Raw genomic sequence first — 20,107 nt, 5'->3', positions numbered from 1 at the left:
GGTATTAAAAACGAGCTGGTTCTTGCCCGATGAACGGAGCACCTGTCGTTTGCAGAAAGACGAGGTGAACGGTGAAACAAACGAGGAATCGGTGACAGGGGAAAAAGAGAGCGGGCGATCGAGTCCTGCGAGTCGTCCTCGCAAAAACGAGACGAACGCCATCGCCGGCCGAGTGTGGATTTCGACTCGCTGCTCGCCAGTGGAATTGCTTTTCTCCGACGACAACTGGATCTGTAACGGATGCATTGGCGTTTACAGAGATGTACAGGCCGATCATCTTGATTCCGCGTAGAGGGATTGGTTCGAGCATTCGCCTATTAGATCGCTCGTTCGTTAGAATAGTTCAAATAGTTTGATCATCCGTTGATTCAGGTCATCGCCAGTTTCTTTTTTTTACTAAACGAGTACGCAATGGCAATCGACTGCTTTCCGTTCCATCATCTTTAGTCGCATATACGGACAAATTAATTTATCAAAAATGAACTTCTGTATTTCTCGATAACTTAATCTAAATTTACGTCGCTTCGCTATATCGATAATGCCAAATATCGTTACCAAATATCGTGCCGCGCGTTAACGATTGAAGCCATGATACGGTTTTTATTACGACACGATCGGTAAAGGCTGAAATATTTCATAGTACGTAGGATCAGCGTCACCGCAAACGCACGTAATCGACGTATCAATTAATTTCAACGAGCAGTTACGGCGGTACGGCCGCAGAAACCACGATCGCGTATTAAAGATGAAATCGAAGCGTGAATACACTACGCGAAGAAGCATAAACCAGCTGGCAAAATGGTATTCGCGGTAGCTGCAAATTTTAATAGTTACGAATAACCACTAAATTATGTGACATGTCTTCGTGATATATAAATATATAATATAATAATGTATAATATAACATCATTTTTTTGCAAAATACATTATCACACCATAGTTACACCACAAATACATACATATACATACACCACAGTTGGTTTTTGTTGAGAGTTATAATTAACCGGAGTAACGAGACTCTTCATCGCATATTCTTCAGCTTCTCGGACAGGTCAGAGGTACATGCACGTACACAACGCTACGTACACAGGGTGGCAGGTTGATTCAGTCAGACGAAGATGGAGTAAATTGAGTAAATTTTCAGGCGAAGACAAGGTTTCCCTCTTACGCTCGTTTGTCGTTCGAGCACATTGAACGGGCTTCTGTAGCCATTTCTTGCCGCGGTCTTGTTTCCGTAGCGTAAACGTCGAGAGCGTGCGAGAATGTACGCTCATAAAGTTACTATCGATTCACGGTAAATCGAAATCACGCGACACTCGGTCTATAAAGCTTTCATCTTCCGATTCTTTTGCAGCGTTCGACAAAATTTTTAGCCGCGTTTCTACGAACCTGAACAGGTTTCCTTGAGTATGAAGCTTACCCTGACCCAAACATACATCTACAGATCTATAGATCTATAGATCAACTCCATAGCTACCACCTATTTTCCTAATTATCTATCACGATCGTTTCAAAACCTAACCCTCGTCAAAGCGAATTTCCAGTTCACCCATGCGCCAATTCCCTTCGATCAGCTATATCGTGGAATCTACGTAGTAAATAAAACCTGAAAAATGAAATATCGAAAAAGGATAGAAGAAAAAAGAAAGGGTTGTTCCATACCACGTTATTGCCAATATAATTTCCGTTAACGTTCATGGAATATTAAAACAACCAAATAATCTGTTAGCTTAAAAATCCGCACGGAGGAAAGAAGCGTTTCGAACGCTCTGACGCGATAACTAATCGTAGGGACAAAGAGACAGTATCGACTCGTCTGACCCACTTGATCACTACAGATCCCGTTAGTTGGCATCGAGTCGATACTCTTGCCGCAGGCATACTCGTTGCTCGCTACCGCGATCACGCGGAGACGGGAATCGGCGCGAACAGTCGCCAGAGAAAATGTCCGCGCGACAAATAAAATACTCTCGGATCGGACAACTTGTTCGAAGGATAACAGCTATTGTTGAGCCAGGCTCGATTTATTAGCGAGATCGCCAGCTACTGGATACCGCGATACGCTTTGTATCAAGCGCTCGCGAATTTATGGCGGACGATGAATCAGGATATTCCAGAGACCGGAATTGCCAGATTTTATTTCTATTGCGGAGATTCTCCGCACGTATGTAGGTCTTTTCCGTCTGTTCTTTTATTCCGATTCGATAGCTTCAGGTACGAATTGAAAAATTTCAGAATTTTCGCTACTTGTTTTAATCGCCAAATCACTATCCGTAATTGTTCTACTGTACGCATTTTATGTCTGTACGGAGAAAGTATTCCATATTGTTCCATATGGTGGTAGAAATATATTTTTCGCGTTTGAAATCGCGCAAAATATTTGTTGCGTGTATATTCTAAATATATTTACAACGTTAATATGCATCCACGCTGAGGCACATTGTCAATGCGATACGATACTTTATTTTACCGAACCCATAGCGTCCGGTCTCCTTGAAGTTCCCAGGAATTTTACTACTCAACCGAATCCGCTAACGATCGACTTAACGAGCCGGCTACTATGCACGTAACGGTCGAGTTTCTAGGGATCAGAAAAGCCTGAATCGCGTGATTTGTCGCGATACGGTAATACCAGGGCCTGTTACGAAATTCCGATCTGCTGATCGAGGCATTCCCAAGTGACGACATCAGCGTCTCTTAAAGAGGAATTAGATTTTTCATAGTCCTTCGTTTTAAGCCATATATTTACTATTATCTTCGTGCGTGACGTACAAGACAACGTTAACGCGTACGTTTCGGATAATTTTCAGGATTTACGAAGGCTGGCAATTGCAAAGGTCAGAGATGGTTATTTACGTCTGCGAAAACCTGAATTCTAAACTTAAATCTTAGCAAAAAGTAACGTGATACTGCGTGCCACGCATCTTGCGATTGTTCACGCCACATTGTAGTTCGCTATATACGATATAACTTGCAAAAATGCGTCAACCAGAAAGTTCAATGTTTAGTCGAGAAGGTGAGATTCTAGAAGTCGCGTATGTTTCTAACGTTAGAAAATTAAAAACTAAAAGCGACGCTTTCGTCCGATCGAATCTTTCTTCGTCGAGATGGGTACAATCCGGACAAGGTCGTCGATTTAAGACGGAACACACAGCATGTAAAATTTGGCGACTAAAAGAAGAGAAACGAACGCACATGAAACCAAGAGCGAGAGACGAAGAAAGATTAACACGAGCCGAAACGAGGTTTTCGTTATGAGCGAACGATCCTATGTATCTAGTATTACTCGAGCGAACAAAAGGAGGCACGAAAGAAAAAGATCGATCGAAACGATCAACGATTATACGTGTCCATTCTTCGGAAGGAACACACGGCGGTCCGCGTCGCTTGGCAAAAGCTAGAAGTTGGAAATCCCGAGTGGTTTGCCGCATTCAGGATATCCCGACGCAGTAAAACCCGGGCGCGGACGTAAAATATTTATTACGGGTGGCCGCAACCGCGGCTCCGATCTTTTTGCAATCCACTAGCGATAAAAAGTTCGCGTACAAGGTAGATAGCGGGCAAAAGAACGGTATAGAGCATAGAGCATAGAGTGTAGAGTATAGCAGCGTCGCAGAAAAAGAAAAATCGACAGCTTGGTCGGTCGTTGCGCAGCAACAGGTCGAGCAACGATACAAATGATCGTGGAAGTGCGTTTCTGCTCCCCGGTCTGTTCCAACTACCTCGATCAATTTCTGTTTTTCCCTTCCTCCCCCTCGCAACCCCTCCCTCTCTTTTCGCTAGCCGGTCCTTCCACGACGATTTATCTTTCTGATCTTTCCGACTCCACCGTTGCGCTATAAATTGTTTCGCATTTTCTAGAGAACGGACGCTTGAAACTACGTGCTTGCGGTACGTTCGATAGCCAGGACAGGGGGATCATTCGTGAGTCTGTTTTCGTCTTGCGAAACGAATAAATTATTAGAAATTCCCTGATGCAATTGTACGCGGTTTTATCCAACTTTGATTCTACGTGTGAACGATATTCAGCACAGAGGAGGCGGATCGAAATTTGCGCACTAATAGGTTTCCCACGTAGCTAAAATACAGCAAAAGTTGCGCGAAATTAACGCCTGACGATTGAAAAATTTCGTGGATGAACTACGCTTATTACCGAATGGTTGGCTGCGAGAACCGATATCTAGTAGCGTCTAAGTTATCCGAGTTATCGGCGCATTCGCAAGGTTCTCCAAATTAATACAAATTTCTAAGTACCGTAACATCGAGATATCATACGTCGTAAAGCAAAGTTAAGGAGAGTGGCGATAGCCTCGGAAACGCGAAAAATATCTCAGGAGATGGAATTTTGATGGCGCGAGGGACAAATCCCCGTGATGGTTTTCCCGATAACGATTCTGATTCCCCCTTGACGTGTCTGCTCGGTGCCATTTCCGGCATCGTGACAACCATCGTAAGCCCTAGGACGTCTGACGGCCCGAATCGTGGGGTGAACAACCCTTATATCCTCCTTTACATCGTACATGCCCTTCTCGCTGTTGGTGAAAATCCTATTTGTGAAATTAGACGTTTGCTCGCTTTGAGACAAAGTAAACCGCGTTTCTCACTGGCGTTCGGGAGATGGCGATGGTGCGATGTAGTGCAACAACGTGAAACTTTGCGCGCATGAATCTAGCAGGATTATAACGTAACAGGAGCACGACAAAGTGGAAACTTCTAATGAAAAAGGAAAAAATATATTGCCAAAGAAACTTTCTTTCTCCATTTTCCTTTGTAGAATTATATTTCACTTGCGAGTGTTATAGCATGTCTGCCTTTGATACAAAGATCATAAAAGGTTTACGTATCTGCAGGTATATTTACGCCGTATGAACGACACTCGAGTATTACACGCATGTATTATCGACAAATAGATCCACGTTCGAGATAAGAGTTCCTCGTTGATTCTTTCTCATGGTATAAATAACGAGAAATTGTCAGGAAGTATGTAATAACGTTACAGTGAAACTACTCGTACTTCGTTACTTTTACTCGCGTGTATAACACCTACAACGATATTCTTCGTTGAATCAATAAATAAAAGCGTTCCCCAGCGAACGTACAAGACTAGATCTTAAAATATAAAAATTGACGTGATCTAGCGGTGGCTTACGACACGCATATTTCTAATCCAGACGTGTTCGTAAATCACAGATAGGTGACAGGTATCTGCACCATCGAGTTTCCACGTCGGTGAATTACACTGTCACAAGTATCCTATAGTAAGAAAATACACTTTTAAAAAGATGGTACCGAGTCAAAAAAGGCTAGGAAAGTTCGAAATGAAAACAATTCGCCGAAACGGCAAAAAGAGCATGCCTGACACGAAAACAACGATACGGTAAATCGGCGTGCCGTTTTAATTTTCATCGATCAGTCGCCCAGCAAGCGATATGTCGAGCAGCGACGGCGACAAGGTAACAGAGACGAAATATTATCGAGTTAACGCGCGCGAAGTGGTCGCAGGAATGGCTGACGGGTGCGAGAGCGTAATGCACTTACGTCACGCGAATTTCAGACAAAACAACCGGTGGTGTAACGAAAATTTAGCGTCGCGACCGGACGTTCTAAATATAAAATGGATGGCTGTTGACCGAGAGAAAAATGCTCGACGATACGGTGCCGCCACATCCGCCACATTCCTTTTCTTACAAGATTGAACGTTCACGGTCGACCCATTTACCAGACCCTCCTCGTGCCACGAAGAGACGAAACGTACCAGTGCTATTTAATCCGATGGTTTATTTAATCCGCCAACATTGTCCATTACCGCGTAGCAATGGCGCGCGCGTGCTCGCGTGCCAGATAAATATAGACGTTCCACTTGGCATCGACGCAGAAAAGATCAAGGTGTCGTAGAAACGACGTCGCGCCGTTACTTCATTCTAGTTCCGTCTCGGGAATATTTGACGATTTCCGATGGCCTGATTGCAGATCGATAGACGAACTTACAACAGAGTTCACAATCTTGGGCGCATCGAGATTTATCGAAAGCATCGGTTAGTACGAGCAACAACGCGTTTAAATATCGATTGTATAATAAAATGCTGGAAAAATTGTAAAAAATATCGAAACGTTTTTAAATAACATTTTATTTCCAACTGTTGACATTTCGATGCGTTTAATCGAATATATTTTGTCGAATGATGAATCAATGGTGGTACAGGTGAGGACAGTCGAAACTCTTTGCAGGCGTTACACGCTTCATAGCTTGACGAACATTATCCATCCCAATAATTTTCATTCTATCTGCATGTATGACTCGCGTTACTCGCGTTACTCACGTTAAATCACCGAGTGCTCATAGTATGCGTACAGGTTATCGGTGAAAGTAATCCCTAAACATTCCTGCTCGATTTATTTACATAAAAAGGATGTCGCTGTAAAATATCTGCAATTCGCTTCTCCTCGGAGATATTTTCACTCGCTGAAATACTTGGCGACGCTGTTAAAAATATTTCTGTCGCGGATGACTAGATTTTCGAAAATATTTCACGTCATGATCGGGCAAAAATAAAATTGAATTTAACGTACGGCAACATCGACGAAGGTTTCATATAGAATAGCAAGGGGATTAATCGATCCTTTCTCGATTAATATTCAGCACCAAACGTAATTGGACGGGAAACTGGCGCGCGGACGTTTCACCAAGCTGCATATTTATGCCTCGGTCGGAGGAATTCATCCGATCAGTATGAAGAGCGAAATCCGGATCTGTCGTTGCATTCGGTTTTATAAGAGTGCAGTAATTAGCCGAAGTCGCGTACAATGAAATTGTCCGAATCGATGCATTGATTTCTGGGAAAGATGTACCATATGCAAAGCAGTTACACGTCTGCTTTGAAAAGAAAAGGAGATTTTATAAGTACTACGTAGCGGATAAGAAAGATAGTATATATTCGTAAAAATAAGTTAAACACAGAGCGTAATATTAAAAAGAGTTAACAAAACGGAAGAATCGCTTTTGTCGAGTACCTGATATTCTTTAATTAAATCGCTGAAACATTAACAAATAAACGAATAACGAGTTACGATGTTACGAAAACATTCGAGTAACTGCGCGATCATCGAAATCAGGTAATTTGGTGCAAACATTCGCGGTTTACATTTACGAACGTAGAAACGATAGAAAAGATCTGTGTGTGTGTGTGTTTTTTATATTCGTGAATAACCACCTTGGATAAATCCATGCAAATCGCGGATATCCACGATGCAATGTCACTGTTTCGATATTTCGACCAAATTCCAGACGCGACAGCTGCGATCGACGTAAATCTTTGATGCAATCGGTTCTTCCTGCTCGTAAATGCACCGCACATATTTTTTCAACTGTCTTGGGCTCCGTCGTGGTACACACGTGCAATTTGCGAGAAGCATAATCCGTGAACCGTCAAACTTTTTGTTATGCCACTATGATTACTGCTTCCTCGTTTCCTCATAACTACGATTCTTATTTCAGATCGTGATATTGATTTCTCGGTGGAGTTCTACCGAACTCATTTAGCTCACTTGGGATCAAAATGATCTTAGCAGATACGAAGATGTAATTTTAACGGTAACTAATATATATAAATCTAACAGAGACGGTATATGTTCATAAATTACACAAAGTGTATTTAGCATTTCCTTTTCGATCAAAGTCTGGAATATTCGTCGTGGAATATACGAATGTTCCTCTATACATAGAAATGGGAATTAAGAGATAAGGCGGCCAAATACATTATCGGAGGAGGATGTATTGCGTTAATGAAGCGTGGTACGGAACGACGAAAATTGAACGTGAAGCAATCTAGGAATATCATAGCGGAATAGCGATACGGAAATATGCGCTGGGCAAATCGAAAAATACACGTGCCGTTTAATCAATAGCGAGCCAATATAAAAAGTAATCCAGACGAAGATTACATTTTATCCGGGTTTATTTTATTTTTCCCATCGAGCCGTTTGTTTGTTATAGGTATACGTTCCACAGAGACGTTTCACCCGTTTAATTGAAAAAAGTGCGGATGGAATGGTTGTGTCCATGTTCACACCGTTCTTAACACGTTCGTGTTTAATTAAACGTTTTAATTTCTCTAATTTTCTTGTAACTTTATTTTAAGTTTACTCCAAAAACAGCTTTTAACTTTTTAGTGCGAGCCTTTTTTAAGAAACAAAAAATATACGCACAGAATGAAATGTTTTAAAAAGTAACTTTCCCCGATTAATTATTCTGATTTTGAAATTTAATTTGCTCGCACGCTTTGAGAGCGCTAATATCACTGTCGCGTTTTCTCACCTCTCCCAACTTCCTTTACCTTGAAACGTACACAACGGTCTTCTGAAGGCAAAATACTCTTTCTATAAATCACCGAACCATCCATATAATACGTAATCAGAAACGGAAGACGCGTTCAAAGTCAAACCTGATCAATCGCCCAATCAACGTCCAGTAGCTTACTGAGAAAATCGAGACGAAGAATCGGCGTGTCATCGAAGCTACCAATGGACACGAGGAATGCGTCGAAACTGAAAAAAAAGAAAAAAACAGGGGAATCGTTTGGAGCAGGGAGCATGGTAAATCGTAGTCGTCGCTAATGCATCGTCACGCATTCCGTCGCGAACAAACGTCGAGGAATCGTTCCCTAGTAGCTCTGCTATTTAATGTATTCCGTTTCGATGCATCTGGTCCTGCGGCGCGGACAATTTCCTTTTACTGGCGCTTACGGAAAATAGAAAATGTCACGGCGCAGCGACGCCGTTTCATATGCGCCGATGATTTAACAACATTGTCGCCAAAGCTCTACGTGTGTACATTTCTCGATTCACGTTGTTCGTCTTTTGGACGATCCCTTTTCTCGTTGCTGACAAAACGGGAGAAGAGTTTTCCTTTCGAGCGCCGTCTGAAGTGGATTAATACGATTTCTTAGCAGAAATGAAAAAATTGAATTTTTGAAGTGCATCTTCGACGTAGTCATAGGGAAGTTCTTGATTTCGTCTGCGTCCTTCTTTGTCCTGCTGTAAATTTATCTCTGTTTCTTGTTTGTCCCACTTCCTACCTCTAAATAAGTTGCGCGGAGTTCGATAGAACCTTTTTACTCGCAAAAGAATGTTCGTTTAACACGATGATCGGTTAAAAGCTTTATTCTTCGGGACAATTTCTATTCTTAGACTAGAACGATTTCCGATATCTGTTTGCAGAGATGGACTGTTTGCAGTATTTTTTCGTGCTGATTCTTTCCATCCACAGGACAAACTACAAACACGATAGCAAAAAAAAGCGGATTGAGATACGAGACGATCGTACGTAGATCGTATGGGACGAACGAATGACACTCGTGCTCCTTACATAAGCGTATACGCACGGATGGCCCGGTTTCACAGGCCGAGTTAGCTGCGCACGATAAATTGTCCCTTCCGGTGTGTCTGGCTCGGCCCGCTCCGAAACGAGGCGGTTCCTGCGGTAATCCCCCTCAGGCGGCCGATGGTTCCGTTCTATTTCGTTCTATGCCGTTCCCATGTCCGCAAAACATCAGGACGCTCATTATGGCCGCGCGTCGCCGCCAACAACCCACCACCGTGAGATTCAATTACGTCCTCCGACGTTCGCGGCCGACTCCTCTTCGCGCGCGTTCCGCATGTTGTGCGACGCTTCGGAATTTCGACGTCGCGTGCTCTGAACGTTCTTTGAACGATCGCTTTCTCGCTAAGATTGCCCAAACCAGACGATTCCCGGGGAAAAAGAGGGATGGCTAGGAACGAGTCGGGAGTTGCGAGCTCGGGGGAAAATTCGAGCGGTATACAAAGGATAGGAATTCTTATGAGATCGTTTGCGACAAATCAAGCATCTGTAGAAAGCTCTGCAAGAGATGCCTGTTTTATATAGTTATAGCTCCTTTAATATTCTTGTATGTACTTCTCCGAATAAAAATTCCGACGAAATAAATACCGGACTTTGTTACGATAGATCTTGGATGAATTTACTAACGCAATTGCAGCGAAAAAGTTCCGATTTAAGAGCATATACCAATATCGGATCCGTATAAACGTTATTATCAGGGTACTAAAGTTAGTATCAAAGTTAGTAAAGATACAAATGCCTGGCGGTCGAAGCTCTGAACTCACAATTGAGTCCGCGACGAGAATTTGGCTCTGTCGATACCCGTTAGAGAACGAATAATGTCGAAACTATGCAACTCCATGCTGGAAAACGGACTCGCCATAATGTTTAATTCACGCAAAACATTTGTTGTTTTGACGCACTATTGCGAATATCGCGAAAACGGCGAATATTTATAACGTTGTATCCTTCCATTTTCTCCGAAGCTATTTTCTCATACGACTCGCTTTCGTTCGCTGAAAAGTAATCATTTAATCCCCGCGAACAGGATACTCGTTTTACCATGCGAATAGACAGTTCGTTCAAAGTAACATAAAACCAGCTACGTAACACGAATTTGGGTTGCAGACGCGTTAAATGAAAGGTCGCTCTAAATGTACTCTACACACGAAAGTAGCATGCTCGAATTTACTCCACGAGGTTACCATAAACCGTGACAAACTATCGCTTGTTAGAAAAATTAATTTGTCGCATACTTGGAGCGATTATTGGACGATGGAAACGCGCGATGGGACGCGGTGCGGCATAGCGAGAGGAAATTTCGCGTTCCACTTTTCTGCTCTCTGTTCGAATGCCATCGTATTTTCACGGAGAATTCTCCGCATCGTTCGCGTTAACAGACGGCCGTTGTTCGTAAAAATAGCGAACTGGATTCAATTACTTGGCCTGTCGTCGCATTCTCCATGCCGAAGCGCTTTGGAATTTCAAATTCGATCGAGACCTCGGTCGGTTCGATAGCGGAACGCCAACGTGTCTTTTTTTCTTCGTTCTAGCATTTTCTACTTTAAATTAAAAATATGCTGCATATTTGCGAAACTATTCATTTAGCCTAATCATTTTTACAAGTTTTAGCGACTATCTATTTATTTTGAAAAACGTGAAATATCTTTCTCGGTTTATTGACATCGAAGTACGAATCTACAATATTAACTTCCGAATGTGGTTTCGCGTCGAATATGATAATTTCACGTTTCCAAAAATACAGCCAAAGAAACGAAGAAGAAGAGGGAGAGAGAGAGAGAGAGAGAGAAACTTTGATTTAATTGAATCTCGAACATAAAGAGCCTTCTCTTTGGATGCTCTTTCGCTTTCTGGGTGGTCTTACTCATTGGCTTCGATGAACTTGTGCGTCACAAATGTTCGTAGAAAAATAGAATGTACCTCTCGAATCGATCGTATCGTAGCATCTATAGTTCAAGGCTAGATCAGCTTATTCAAATAAGGTATCACTTTACATCGAGAAACGAAATCTAGAATGAAACGAAATGTAGAATGCTACACTAGCTTTCTTTATCCGGTTTTTAAAGCGTGTACAGTGTACAGTGTACGCCAGAAGTTACTTATCTTCGTCCCTTGAACATATTCTGCCCTGAATGATATCAAGAAGCGCAAACACAAGTTTCGCGATTCATGTTTCTCGATTAGTCAACGCAGCTGCTGGCCCATTGTGCTCGCGCAGATGCGCTTCGCCGTAGCCATTCACGATGAATCGTTTGCTTTAGAAAATCGGCCAAAACAGAGATCGACACGATCCCCTCTCGATCGTCCGCCGCCTCTCCAATTATTAGAACCGTGTAATTGAAACTACAAGCCGAAGCCAGGTCCAAAATTCGCGATGCGTGCAACTGTTCCAAGCACGTACGAAAGCTGATCGAGCTTCGTGAAACGATTAGACTTTGCCAAATTGCATTTAGCCAGTACACTCGGTCTATCGCTCTACCGTTAATTACTCGATGTTGTTTTCGCATTAAAGTCGTTGAGGAATTTGAAACTTAATAAAGTCGTAACTTTAAGCTTGGACCAATAGAGGAAATAACGCTTTCAAATGTTGAGAAAAGTGATTGTACAATTACAGTATCTCTTAGTTGCGAATCGATATTCCTGGGAACCTGCAAATATCCGTGCTGCGACTCTATAGAGTTATTGAATATAGACGAACGTTCACGACGAAGCGTAGCTTGATGAATAAGCGATGACGATGAGCGTAAAGTGCGGACAGGAAATTCTTACGGTGAAAGTTTCGCGATTACGTCGCTTTTTCCGAGGAATAAAGAAGATTGGCTGCTGCGAACCCAGCGTGCCATTTCGATCGTAAATATCGAAAGCGTCATTGTACGTGGCATTGCTCGTAGCTATCGTTACGAAGAAAGCGGTGCTATTGTATATTAACTATTGTACTCTGCTCGACTATTTATTTCCTTTGACGACGAATATCGTGTATAGGTTTCCTTAAAACGATCAAAAACCATACGATTTATCCTACCTATCGTTCGTCTAAACAAGATTATTCGAGAAAAATCTTTTCAAAACGTTTTAAAACTGCGATTTTAGTTATATATATAATACGTTTATATTTACGCGAGTTTGCCAATATTTCCTCACTTTCGTATTCGTTATATAGCGCTAGTTTAATTTTCAATAAAGTGGCTTTCGACTCGTGCCGCATCGAAATTCACAAATACGAGTGCATATCTCTATACTTGTTGGATAAAATGAAATTTACCATGTAGTTTCGCCCGAAATATCCAGAAAAAGAGGTCGACGTTTTATCAGGAGCAATATTTTATTCGCAGCTTCCGGCTCTGGATCGGTGATAGGAAGGGATCCACTTCCGCCGAGAGCTGTCAGCACTTCGCAACTAGCACAAAGAACGCAAACGCAACCACCGGCGACCGTCTCTACTCTTCCACTGCCGAGGAGTAACGCCACGCACAGACAACCCTTGCCGCTTCATCAATCCACTCCTCAATCGATCAGACAATCGGAAAACGATATGACTAACTCGCAATTATTGCGTGCCGCCAGCAGCGGCGACATTGGAACCGGATCTGCCATGTGAGTACGATGTTTCGATATTCCGATATATTTGTCGAAACGTTCGAATCGAAAGACCGGATAGGAGAAAAGCGAAAAGGAAAATTACACGGGGATTCGAAGACATAAACGTGCTAGAAAAATAATAGATAAAGTTGATGTTAATACGATATGACGTAAACTTAGAAATAACGTAGATTACTGTTCAAAGATGAAATAGAAAGATGAGAAACGCTCTTACGTTGTCTTCGCGTTGTAGAAGAATTTTTTTGCGCAAAACATTCCGCGAACGCGAAGATTGTGGCGTGAATACTACTCGCGATCAACGAGGTCGAGATTCTTGGCGAAAAGCACAAAGTCGGTATGGGAATTTCCTCGGTGACACATTTTTCTCGGCTGTTTCACGCCGCGCCGTAAGAAGTATGCGCGTGCAACTAGCGTATGCTTTGGAACGATGCGCGCAGCCAATTCTCCTCTGGTTACGTTCGTTCTTAAAACTATCCCGACCGATTCGTCCGGCAAACATTTTTCGATGGCTCGAGAATCGACGCGTGAACCAATTTTTTATTTACCGTAATGTTTACAAGTAAAAGCAGCGTGTAATTTAATCGAGAATAAGATTCGCTTCTGTCGCATTCCTGATATTTCGTCTACGTTATTATCTTCGTTGTATCATGTCCTCGTATATTCGGTTATTAATCATTACGCAGTTACGATACCAAATACAATGTATACGACGTTAACGTGAATCGTACGCAAAGTACGAGTAGATTAATTGGAAATAAGGAAAGAGGAACTTTAATGATCAGAGAAATGTAGCGGTAATGAGAGATTACGAATAAGACAAAACGATGACTTAATATTCAATTTTCAATTTCAAAATTGCAGGTTGAATAACAACGACGGAAAGGACATAAGATTAACATCTCCCAGCGGCCACGCTACTCAACGGTTGATGAGTCCGGCTTTGAGGGTCGTTTCCTTGAACGACCATAGAGTTTCCAGCCCTAGCGACAGCGATATACGAGTTCATAGTCCAAGTAAGAATATGCGTTTGTACGTCAAGCATTCGCCATTCTATTCATTCGATTTTGAGATTTCTTTCATTCGCTCGACTTTTCCGATTCTCCGATTACTCGATATCTTGTAATTTTCCATGTATCTCCGACTAAATTCTTCGACCTTCGAGTACTAATACCTCTTTAAACTATCGTATACGTTTCTACCACTGTCTCGGCACATTTCTCCAACTCGTTTAAACACGAGTACTCGTTGAATCTGTTCTAAATCGTCTCGAACACTTGTCACGCCCAGCGAAACTTTAGCCAACTTCGTTCGCGCTTTTCGATAAATTTGCCCCACCCCATTCGTTCCGCTTCACGAATATCGTTCCACGTTAAATTCAATTCATTCGAGTCCTGTTGAAAGGACGCAATCGTCGTTCGATTCCAAACGGGGAATAAACCGATCTGGAACTTCGAAAGAAGCAGCAGGCGCACGATCGAGTCGCGGTTTCGAAGAATTCATATCGGAAAGCGAGCAAGAAGCTTGCAAGCTCTCCGAAAAGAACGCGGTTTTGGCGATGGAGGTTTACCGTGCTGTTAAGATTAATTGTTCGAAGGTGCGCTCGGGCGGCCGGCTAGACACTAACTTTCTTCCATGCTTACCAGCTGCGAGATATTCGTCCGGAGAATTAAAGAGACTGCCGTTATAAGCGACCCGCGAGGAACAGGCTTAACCTTTCGCCCCACTTCTCTATATCTTCTTTTATCCGCAGATATGGCGGGGAAAGAATTTTATTTGATCTTCTACGTGGAAGATCCAGAAAGCATAAAGACGGAATTAAAAACGACAAATGTACGATACAAATTATTCGTCATGCTCTTTTGCGAAAGCGAAGATAACCACCGCGCTAGATAGAAATTTGCGGAAAATGATTTTCATGTGTGCGCGTGTGGAGCACGTCGGATACGTTGTAATACCTAGCGTAATATCGTGGTTAACATCCAGGCAAATACATTATCGAACAAACATTAGCGAGAATAGCCGATGCTCGAGTCCGAACAGTGGTTAAGCGATATCGAGTCAATATTTAGCTCGTACCAAATTCTTGTCTGGGCCGGTATCGCGAATATTAACCGCCGCTTTGTGCGTTTTTATCTGGCCAGCTCGGGAAGCATATGAAACGATGCTTTTTCTCGTACGATTAAAGGGAAAGCCAGTCTCTCTTATCGTCGATATTCCCACGAGCACTTGTTCGACCGTATGTATATTTTCCTTGTTGGAAAATTACTAGCGACGATATAGAAGACTTCTAGATTTAAATCCAAGAGGAGTAAAAATAAGCTCGCAAACTCCTTTCATTTGCTCACAGTCGAGAGGAAAATGGTGAGTCCGATCGGCCGAGAGGTGGACCGCGGCGGGGGCACGGCTGGTAGGCAGAATCAACGCGTATGGGAGTGCAACGAGTTGCTGCACAAAAGGGTGAGTGAAAGACAGTTTGGCGCAAGCGAAACCTTCGAGTTGATTGGCATGGCGAAGCATGGAAAGAGAAAGGAATCTAACGTAACGACACGGCTTCGACTGATTAGCCGCTTTTTTCACACTCTCCTCCTTCCCCTCCTTTTCTGTTTACCGCTCTCCTCTTCCCACTGCGTAATTGCAACTCCGTTTCTTTATATTTCACGCGTACGTACACACCATTAGTGTCACGCGACAAGCAAGCAAGCACGTATACGGTTTGTTCGAGCTCTGTCCCGCGAGCGTGCAGTAGTCCGCATTATCGTCCTAGCATGCAAATTCCACTAGTTGGATTAATTAAAACGTTGCCTAGGGCGAGCCGACGATTTCGCAGCGCCTACGCCACGCCGATACAATTAATCGCGAACGCGTTTCGGTTCTCAGGGTTATCGCACCTGGCGGCAACGCTCGAGATGATCGGCGCTCAACCAGTTGCAAGTGCAATTCGTTCTTGCTTAGAAACTCGACGATTTCAATTCGTTTAACGTTTATCGTCCTAATAACCTCCGGTAGATTCTGGCGCGCTAATCGTAGATCGTTTAGGAACCACCACCTACACAGGTTGTCCGCTAAGGCGTAAAATATGAGAACGTAGAGCCGCGGTTTACAACGAAACGCTTGTTATCAAGCGTCACGATACGCTGGTCGTGTTAAAGTTTCGCTTTACGCGTGGCCGTGGCCTGTCGCGTTATCGCCTTTGGTTGGTCGACTAGGTCGTTAAGAGACACGTGAATCGATGATCCTTGGAGCACTACACTCTGTAGCTGATACTTACTCGATTCGGTAGGCACGCTATCTCTCCAAGATCATGAGCAATTAGTTAATTAGATTCCTTCGATTACAGGTAGGACGATAATATCTTAATTGTTTCTGCGTTTCCAATTTCAAGATTTGGTAAATAGATTTAGCAGCGCTGTTTTGTCTTTGAACCCATACTCGGTAGCTCAGGAAAATTGAATGGACACTCTGTTACATTTCCTATACTTTTCTGACGTTTACACGTTACATTCGCTTCGACGATTAGCGATACGCAAATACCGGAAAACCACTCTTTGCAATTAGAGCAATTGGAAACTTACAAAGGTACTTACAAAGGTCTGGTAAAACGTACTACCACCTAGACTCGTGGTAAACTCGCATATCGGTTTCGAAAAAACCGATTCGAAGCTAATGCTTCCGATCGAGGGTCATTGTGACTCCATATCGGAAAAGTTAGCGACGATACTGGTACTACGAGAAGAGATACCTCCCATGAAAGACAGCGGATCAAAGTTTTCTTTCGATATCTCGTGTCAGGAAAAACGTCTGATCGAGCAGATCCGGGGAGTGGAGAGCGCAAGTTCGACGTGTGGAAAGTGTTCGGAACGGAACAGTCCAGAGGGAGCGATATCCATTATGGAAAAGGACAACCGGCGCGCCCGAAGGAACCGCTGAAAGCCATTGAAACTCGCGAATGTACGCGTACGCTTCCCTTTGGGCTAGAAATCCAACTCTACTGGTTCTACACGGTGTAAACGGGCCGGTATCCAACCACCACAAAGAAAGAACGATCGAACCGCGTCCGTTTGATGCAGAGTTTACAAGCATTTTCATTAGCGCAGCCTGCTTGTCCCAGAAATTCATTAGCATACGCGAGCGGCAGCAGCAGCAACGCGGAGTTGTTTTATCGCGTACGTGTCGTTGGCATTCCTGCTGACTACGCGGCGTTCGCTCCTAGAAATTTCGTCGGCTGCAATTAATGCCTTAATACTATCGCCAATTTCCCATCGCAGACTCCGCGGTAAAATATTACGTATCTTTTCTACGCTAGAACCGTTATAGACTTCGTCAAACTTTCCCAACTGTACGTTTCCTCGATCGATTGCCTTCGCGAGAGATTACTTTAATCGGCGCAATTCGAACGACATCTCCGTCGTACGATCGAAAGATAATTTCATCGATTACAGTTCCCGGGTCTATCACAAGGTTTCTGCTAATCCGTAGCTACCATAGATCTTTGTACCTCATACCAGAAGTTGCTTCTTTGAAATCCTGCTATAATAATAACGATTATGATAACGTTGCAAGACATAAGGTAACGCAGACCCGTTTCAAGAAAGCACACCTTCGAGATCATACTAATTCCTCCTGCAAGAAGCAACCGTTCGCGTTCGGTCGATCTACGAAATGATCTTTTATCCTCGATTCCGCTTCCATTCTATCGGAAATTTGCCGTTTTGCGATTCTGCGATCTTCCGCTTAGCACATACGTATTACGCAAGTCGTTGTCGTTTTGTCGGCTTTCTTTACTGACCGACGTTAGTATTCGGAACAATCGGCATTGCCTGACCTTTTGTCACAAGTATCTTGCGTAACAAAGATATGCTTCAACTTGTTATTGTCTGGCTTTGCCTCGCAGTCTTTAACCGTTCACAAATACCGAACGCATCAATTTTGAAACTTCGCAGCGAAATATGGCAAGCGTGAATTTGAAATCCTATCGAAATTAATTGCATTTGTCGTCCCGTGAAATTTACGCGAAGAATCGGGCACTTCGTAGATAGAGAATTAGAAACTTCGGACGTCTATCTAGTCTTCTCGTCTTTCTTTCCAATCGAGAAAAAATAATACCGTATCTGTAACTTACTCCGCGTGAAAACGCATATTTCTTACTTTTATACGTTACACGAGACTTTCAACGTGAAGCTGTTTCGCGTGTGTCGAAGGAATTCTAGAATATTCTGTCGCGTTTGAAAATACGAATCGAAGCGTACAGAAAATCGAGTGCCAGCTCCTTCGAATCGTCTCTTTATTTGGAGGCTGCAGGACACAGACTAGCGACAAAGTAGCGACGCGAGTGTCGTTCTCTCGCTGTCGTTACTTCCATGCAAAGGAACAGAGTGATTGAAACGGTGGTACACTAGTCTCCGGCGAAGAGAAAAGGATGAAAAATATTCAAGGAGAAGAAGAAGGAGAAGGAAAAGGAGAAAGAGAAGAAGAAGAAGGAGAAGGAAAAGGAGAAAGAGAAGAAGAAGAAGAAGAAGAAGACGGCGACGACGACGATGAAGAGGAGGAGGAACGGCGAGAGCAGACCAAAGGGATGAGTGGGAAAGAGGATTAAGAAAACCGAGGGCCAGGGTCGATCCTGCATACGGTCAGCGGTGGTCAGCAAGGGCACCGTGCCAGGGGACTGCGGACGGACTTTAAGCTGCCTCCACAATCGAGGCAACTCGAATAGAGCGTTGGGACAAGCGTTATATCGTTGGTTACATATCTCGCGGAGTTTCCTTGTTTCGATCCTCCTCTTGAGCGATACGATGGAGAGGACTCTCGAGGAGGTTCGAGCTTAATTAAGTCCGCTAATTTGAAGATTACAGCCTTTCTTTGCTTTCGATTCGCTATTAACGCGATTTCGAGAATATTTGCCATGAATCTGGAATAGCGAGCGTATTGATGTTTGCTTTACTTTTGAAACTCCGTTCAGTGCTATTTCGTTAAAAGGCTATGTAAATTCTAGCAACTTTATACAGAGGATACGAGAAATATACAGGAAGAGAATACAAACGTATAAATAATTTCGATAAACGCGATTATCAACGTTGTATTTAAACAGTTTTTATCCATAAGGATAAAAGGAAGCGGAGTTCGCGTTTCTTAAAATGGAAGTTTCCGCGAGTTTCCCGGCAAAAGTAGCCGTTACGTCGAAATAAGATCGTTCCGAAAGCGAGGACACTGGAGAACGGCGATATCAGCCAAAGAAGATTCTCTGAACCGTTAAAAGCTCGCACAACTCTGGAAACTTAAAAGTCTCGGGTCTCTAGAAGGTCTTAATCTCGATGGCTCCGAAGGTTTGAAAGTCGAGGAATTTTCGAGTTTCTTAGGGCAAATCGAAAATCTCGGTTGCCTTTGGAACGGTTTGCAGTACACCGCGTGTGTGTAATCGCGGAAAGAAGTTTTAAAGGTTCTTTGCGCATCCGGGCACTTGGAGATAGTTGGGAAAAATACGAATACTCTGCGCGAGCAACAATGGTGGCTGAAATAATTGAAGTAGGTATCGGCATATATACGTTAAGTTTGATAGGACGTACAGTCTTTTAAGAAATTTTGCGAACGCGAATTTGAACATCCACTATCTTCAAATTTCTAAATACAGATACCACCAGAACGGATACGCCAGTAGTTTATTTTGTCCGTGTATCTAGGCTCGGTTGGCGAAACTTTAACGACCTTGGAACACACCTCTATCGTTATAATAGCTATCCGCACCTTTAAATCGAACAAACGAATTCAAAGAATATCTTGCAACAAGATTTCTACCAGCTCCACCGAATTACTTGTAACCATACTCTGATGCTTCTGGTATTGTATTTCGGTAGAACTATTTTAAGAGGTTCGATAACACGATCTTGCAATTATTTCGACAAACACAAAGTTCGATCATTTATCTCTCATTATCCAGCAACGAGATAAACGAAACGATTCGAAAACAGCAACAACAAAGAGGAAAAAATTGCGCAGAAACGGTTGGCAGGATCGCGCAAAGAGCCGGCATTTAAGCGGAACATTATAATCAGATCTCGGTTATAAAGGCTGCCTTAACCGAGGGACATGGGCTCGCGTGGTCGAGGCGAAGCCAGCCAGATCTCAGGCAAAACATAC

General features: G+C 43.1%; 1 protein-coding gene across 12 annotated transcripts in view; it reads left to right on the top strand.

Moving 5' to 3' along the window:
* Positions 1-20,107, top strand: part of LOC117211891 — a 193,575-nt gene that overhangs the window by 150,801 nt on the left and 22,667 nt on the right. For all 12 annotated transcript variants that reach the window (XR_004488368.1, XM_033456188.1, XM_033456185.1 and 9 more), the window contains 3 exons: positions 12,709-12,970; positions 13,838-13,989; positions 15,324-15,433. Coding sequence is in view for 11 of the 12 variants with exons in the window: in XM_033456188.1 (XP_033312079.1) it covers positions 12,709-12,970; positions 13,838-13,989; positions 15,324-15,433 (524 nt within the window). In the remaining variant the exon portion in view is untranslated. The remainder of the gene's footprint in view (positions 1-12,708; positions 12,971-13,837; positions 13,990-15,323; positions 15,434-20,107) is intronic.

This window comes from Bombus bifarius, unplaced genomic scaffold (assembly GCF_011952205.1).
Source record: "Bombus bifarius isolate JDL3187 unplaced genomic scaffold, Bbif_JDL3187 scf7180000008263, whole genome shotgun sequence".
Classification (NCBI taxonomy): Eukaryota; Metazoa; Arthropoda; class Insecta; order Hymenoptera; family Apidae; genus Bombus; species Bombus bifarius.
This window is presented reverse-complemented; position numbering and strand designations above follow the sequence as displayed.